A 6629-nucleotide genomic window follows, 5' to 3' on the forward strand; every position below is an offset into this window, starting at 1 on the left:
AATGCATTTCAGATGTGTGGTGGTTTAAAACAAAGCCAAGGTAAAGGGAAAAGGCGTATATTTTTATTTTCCAATCATTTGAGGAATTGGGTCCAGCTGGCCATGTACAAGGGCAAGCTTTCCATTGTGCCAAGGTTAAGTGTAATAGCTCATAAATGTATTATGACTATAAAACAAAGAGTTATTGCATTTTTAGATTGGTTGTGAAAAACAAAACCACTGTGAACAGGCTATTAAATAGACTATTAAACTGCAAATGCAAGTCATTTTTCCTGATGTCCTGAGACAAAACATTAGGGCACAGTCAGATGCAAAACCTGATCTATAAATGTATCAAAGAGTGGCTCCTGGCTGTCATCGCCATGTATAACAGTTACGAAATCTGCACCGCCGTGGGCTGCAACTGTGGCGCGGCGGACGCCATTTTGGTTCAGCCTCCACACCGACAGCGGATGTACTTCACGCCGTGCTCCAGCCCCGGAATGAACGCAGTTTCCGTCCTCATCCAGCTCTTTAAAATCGTCCTCCGCCTGTAGAAAGTCACTCCACAGTCACAGTAGAAAGAAATGGCTCGTGTTGTCCGGGGGTTAGCGGCTCTGTCTGGGGCGAGTGCGGTCGCAGCCGGGGCATATGGGGCTCACGGTAGGACATGGCAGCTTTATAATAATGTCCTGCACGACGCACAGCGTGCACGCTTGTTTACTGTAATAGCGTGGTTAAATAACAAGCGTTTTACACGCGCAGCAGGGCTGTCCTGTTCATGCCAATATACAGTATCCTACTACCTATCGAAAGGGGATTGCACACGGTACGCGGTCACCGCCTGCTAGTAATTCATTTTCAATGAGAGGCGGGCGGCTATTTCGTCCGCGCAGCGAAGTTTAGAGGCGGCGAGGCGAGCGGGCGCAGTCCCGTGAAAATCCCCGCGAGCGTGCTCGTTTGTGCATGCGTACGCGGGCGGTGAGAGATGGATTGTGTTCATCTTTGTGAAATACCGCGCAGCGTTTACTCAAAGAGCGAGTGTGTTTGTGTATCACCGCGGCGTGTTCCTCGCAGATCCAAGCGGGAGCCCCGGCGGCAACCGCTGTCCGTCTGTAGAGCGCCTACCGCTCTGCTGGCTTTCACTGGCAGGCTAGCATTTGCTGAATATTCTTGCATATTTCGTTAGCTGTACTCCAATATTACTGCGACTTTGGGTCAGCTCTCTTCATAATAATTTGAACGTCAGAAAACGTGTGACCACGGTCATTTGTTGTGTACGTGACGGGGATGACATTCACAATCACAACAGCATCTGTCTCTAATAATAATGTGCACAAAAACTATGTAGTTACAGCTTGCAGGTTGCAGCCTTGCACGGGCTTGAGTCTTGACAGGTGCGTTGTTGTGGATGATTCGGAATAATTATAATATCACACCTGTCAACCTGTGTGCCGATTAACACCCTGGATTATCATGCTACTGCTCAGTGAAGTTAGTATTACACATTCAGTGTTGCAGTGGTGGAAAGAAAGTATCTAAGTACATTTACATGTACATTCATCGTGTTCTATATGGCTGTGTGTGGGGGATATAAATTGCAATGTATGGCATATTATATCAACTCTATGGCTATATAGCTCCATGTACATGAGAGTGTATTTGTTTCCCCTTTTACAAGACAAATTTATATTTTGCAAAGTTTTATTTGGTCTGCACCATTACCCCTTGTGGGAGGCTCTCTCCATTCCGACATGCCGCCACTCCTACAGTGACTTCTTATTGTCGGAGTGGCGACACTCCCATGTCACACCTTGAACCTTATTGAGTTATAGTAGTTGTGTCAGCAGCCACGTTCAGTGTACTTAATATTCCTTATCTCTTATTATTTTAGGTTTCAAGAACAGCGACCCAGAAGATTACCAGAGAATTGTATGTATTCTGGAGCATCCCAAATAATTGATTGGTTGAATATTTTATTAGAAATGTATAACAGCATGAGAACAGTCAAAACACACAGTCTAAAAGGATTTACACCAAACGGTCCTTACGGTCTTGTTTCCATTGGGGCATTCAATTCATCAACATATAAAGTAGCATAAAAGACATATCATCAAAAACATTAACATCATCACAAACGTATAAAAAAAAGATGTACAGGCCAGGGAAAACGTATTGCCTGTCTAGGGGAGAATGTTAACTACCTCCGCCTTTGGCCTCCTCCTGAAAGGTGAATCATCTTCAACGTTTTCAGGCCAAGGACCCCTTAGTTAAGAGAGAGATGAAGCAGGGAGTGGGACCCCCACAACCTTATCTATCTAATATAGTTTCATTGTTTGACAGCACGATCATCAATTTTGGATTCATGGTTAATGTGGGTTTTCAGATATTTAAGCACTTGAACCGTCAATACTTAACCCATTTAGGCCTAACCTATAGTTGGGGCTAAATCAGAAATAGCCTACAAATACAAATATGTTGCTACATACTGTACATGTACTGTAAGCCCCTCCCAAACAGCAAAATGTGTTCCCGGCCTGAATGGGTAACTTGACTTCTCACTGTACTTAGTCTGCTCTTTCCCCCTCCAAAGCTCTTTGCCAAAAATAGCCGATCTACAAGCTCACATTGTAGATCTGCTATTTTGGGCTAAAGTTCTCAGAATATGGATGCTAGGGTTCAAGTGGTTAATATAAAAAAAAAGGGGGGGGGGGGGGAACAAGTTTCTATCACACAAAGATTTGGAGGACCCCCTGTAGTAACTCTGAGGACCCCCTGTTGAAGACCCCTGTTTTAAGGGAAGAGGTCAGGGCATTCCACACTTTTGTGGCAGTGCTGTAGAAGGAGAATTCAATTTACCCATGTTTGTTTTATGGGTGGGTCGTTGTTTACGCTCCCTCTAGTATTGTGGCTGTGGGTGCCACACATTTTTGGGAGGTGTTTAGTCAGATATGCGGATATTTAGGGCATTCAGGGCAGAGATCACAATCATCACATTGATCATTTTGAAAGCCAATCCCTTTTTTAATTGTTTAACCCTGTCATCTACCCTGAGCCGGCTAGCAAAATGTCTTGGAAGAAGGTGGGTCATGATGAGCCCATGCAGGTCGTGAAGTAGACAAATCAAATTTGTTTTGGGACGTTTGGAGCTTAGTCTTTAGTGACACAGATGGGCTGAATGAGGGCTGAATCTGAACCATGTCAAATAATAGGTAAAATTGTATGGTGGGTCACAAAAACGATTAACCTCACATTCCCTCACTTGATGGACTTTAGCCATTTAAGCATTATTATTACGTCGTATGACGAAAAGCGCAAATAGCCAACCTACAAGCTTGTCATGTGTTTCCGTGTGACATGTCGTGTCTGTTTATTATTTATTTATTTTTGCCTAATGACCTGCCCAAGGTGGCCAGGTTGTAAACTGTAGTTAATTTCCAATGGAAATATTAAACGCTAACAGAGCCTTAAATAAAAGACGGCCTGGAAAGTCAAACGTGAAGTATGTTGGTGACGCATGGTGTACTGTACAACAATACACTTATTGTTGGACACCATTCACCACTAAGTACTAGGCGTCATACAATGTCTGAGAAGTGTAAATACATTAGTAAATCTTAATCTTTACATGTAGGCTTGTTTCCATATCCTTAATTGACAGGTCCCTGTTGCCAGAAATGTGTATGTGTAAAAAAGGGTTAAAGTGGAAAGTCAAAGGTGAAGTATGTTTATGATACATGGTGTACAACAATACACTTATTGTTTGACACCACTCACCACTAAGTACTTGGCGTCAATGTCAGAGAAGTGTAACACATTAGTATCTATGTCCTTAACTGACAGGTTTCAGGCTAGGTTCCTTCCTGTTGCCAGAAATGTGTATTCTGTCTCATCTCCCATCCTTATATCTGTACCCACATGCACATGCTGGAAATGTACTTCTCCTTAGATGGACCCAATTTTCTCACTTCTGCTAATTTTCACAAAAAGTTAACATTGTTCAGATTTGATTAATGATACGGACAGCCCCAAAAACTTCACTTAAAGGCAGGTATGAGTACACAGGACATGATGGATCTGTTCCTTGTGCTATTACGGAAGTTCGCTTGATTGATGAAAATGGCTTAATGGGTCTATGATGATAACCCACTTCCCTCTTATATTATGCTTCCTTCTAGATTACTTCCTGTGTATAGAATTGGCCTGATTAAGCCCTTTTGCCCCTCCTTCTAGAATATGGGATCATTTGTTTTTCTTAAATTAAGATAATTGAGAAGAAATATGTCAAGTTGAAAGTTCTGTAATGGGGCACTCTGACACACACACACACACACACACACACACACACACACACACACACACACACACACACACACACACACACACACACACACACACACACACACACAGTCTCATTATGTCTCTTTTCTCTCCCCATAGCTGTTTGAAACTGCCAACAAGTACCATTTCTACCACAGCCTTGCTTTACTGGGGGCCGCTCATTGTGGCAAACCTCTCTTGGTGAGTATGCAAGTCCTAATTTGATTTGGTATTTCAATTCAAATAAGAAAAAGAAAGGTGTCTCTGGGTCACTTATGAAGCGAGTGTGTGTTCCTGTCCCCACGTTTTGGAAACCAGGTGATTGGGGAAGCGTGTATATTTGGGGACAAAATTGGGGTCGCCAATTTTATTTTTTACTTATGTAATGCAATAACCCTGAAAGTTGGCAAACTTGGCACTTAAACCCTCTATACCCTGTAAAGAGCACATTTGGTATGCTATTATTTCACTTTGTACAAATCGCTTCGCTGAAAATCGCAGATCTACAATCTCACAACGCGTTGCGTTGCATCCCTATTGTGTGGGTGTGTGCAAAAACCTCCCTTTGCATTGTAGTAGGCCTATCTCCCCCAGCCTGTTGCTTGCTGCTATAAAGAATGTGCTGTAAGTCAGTAAGTTTGTGCAGTTTAGAAGGATGCTCAGACTAGGGCTGTCACGATATGACATTTTACATGACGATTAATTGTCACTCAAATAATTGCGATTAACGATTTAATTGTGTTTTTGTTGTTGACAATTACATTTCTGTTTGGCCTTTAGGCTTTGAAGTTACACATGGTAGATATGATACATAACCTAAGTATACAAAGAAATTACTGACATATTTGACAACTTTATACTTAAAAAAGAACATTGATAGTGGAAATAGCCGATCTACAAGCTCACAACGCGTCGCGATGCGACGCGTTGTGAGCTTGTAGATCTGCTTTTTCCACTATTTCTTACTCTTTTTTAAAAATATATGAACGGTTTTCAACATGGAAACGATTATGACGATTATGAAAAATAATCACGATTATGTCCAAAAATCACGATTAGACGATTATGTAATAATTGTGACAGCCCTAGCTCAGACGAATACGCTCTTTCTCTCTCTTCCATGCAGGCTGGCACCCTCCTGCTGGGGGGCATGGGGATGTTCTGTGGCTCTCTGTACCACCAGGCCATGACTGGGGACCCCGGCCTGCGCAAGATGGCTCCCATCGGGGGCGGGGCCATGATCGTTGGGTGGCTGGCCATGATTGTGCCATGATGCCGTGAACACTTGTCATCTCACATCCTCTCCACAGGGACACTGTTATGACACAAACTGTCAAAACCTCAACACTGAAGAACAGGAGGGGCCGTATGTGAGAATGGATGGATGACTGATGTCACACATCTAAAGGGTGATTTATTCTTATAGTTGCATGCCGGTGTCATGCACTGAACATAGGCGATCTAGACGCTCACAACACGTTTTGCTACTGCGTGTTGTGCTCTTGTAGATCTGCGATGTTCGGTATTGCCCATAACTATCCCACCCTTGGTTACGGGTGTCGGTATAAGATAAGGTTGGAGACGGACCATCCCTTTTCTTGTCCCCATTAACATGCTGTTTTTCTGACTAGTGCTCTGTGACTCATTTTGTTTCTGTACATTTTAAATGAGTGACCAATGTGATTTTGACATAGGCAATAGGTAAATAAATAAATGCTAAAAGATTAATGACCATATTTATTTGGTATTATAAATGACACATCAAATGTGTCCCAGTATTCAGCAATGTGCTGAATGTCACCTCCCCGGCAGCTGTCCTTTTCTATTGCACTGCTGAGCACACAGGTTTGAGAGGGACAGAATGTCTTTCCTTACATTGACTATATGTGGAATTTATTCCTGTTTTAAATATAGTTATGAAGTTATGATCCAAGTATGAAATTGCTCTCATAGCGTGATAGATTGTTTCAAATGGCCATGGGGAAAGGTAAATATAGATACAGTAGGAATAGATAGGTGTACAGTAGATATAGATAGATACAGTGAGTAGATTTTAGATGAGCTAATGAGATTCAAATCCAACTGAAATACCAAAAAAAATACATTTTGTCTAAAACCTAATGACAAAATCAAACAAATAAACCCCTCCCCATCCCCATGGTGCAGAGAGAATGTGGTGCAGTCCAATAGTCCTCATCACATACAGTATGGAGCAGAAGAACTCCAAACTGGGATTACAGGCAGATGCCAGAGCACAGCGCACTGGGCCACCTCAACGCGCAGGGGACCATCATCCTGCCTTGGGCTGAATGCGTATACAGAACTAGGTA

General features: G+C 42.6%; 1 protein-coding gene across 1 annotated transcript; it reads left to right on the forward strand.

Annotated features, from left to right (window-relative positions):
* The first annotated feature begins 476 nt into the window (after nucleotides 1-476).
* tmem256 (transmembrane protein 256) lies at nucleotides 477-5989 on the forward strand. The gene is made up of 4 exons (XM_080741812.1): nucleotides 477-642; nucleotides 1874-1911; nucleotides 4420-4500; nucleotides 5426-5989. The coding sequence occupies exons 1-4, from the start codon at nucleotides 567-569 to the stop codon at nucleotides 5570-5572; spliced, it is 342 nt and encodes a 113-aa protein (XP_080597938.1). The 5' UTR covers nucleotides 477-566; the 3' UTR covers nucleotides 5573-5989.
* The last annotated feature ends 640 nt before the right edge of the window (nucleotides 5990-6629 follow it).

This window comes from Nannobrachium achirus (assembly GCF_963921795.1).
Source record: "Nannobrachium achirus genome assembly, chromosome: 14".
Taxonomy (NCBI): Eukaryota; Metazoa; Chordata; class Actinopteri; order Myctophiformes; family Myctophidae; genus Nannobrachium; species Nannobrachium achirus.

Excerpts from the sequence above, each read along its gene's own strand:
- tmem256 (XM_080741812.1), top strand. The coding sequence starts at position 567 with ATGGCTCGTGTTGTCCGGGGGTTAGCGGCTCTGTCTGGGGCGAGTGCG. Across the intron at positions 643-1,873 it reads CGGGGCATATGGGGCTCACG|GTTTCAAGAACAGCGACCCA; the intron begins GTAGGACATGGC and ends TTATTATTTTAG. Across the intron at positions 4,501-5,425 it reads ATTGTGGCAAACCTCTCTTG|GCTGGCACCCTCCTGCTGGG; the intron begins GTGAGTATGCAA and ends TCTTCCATGCAG.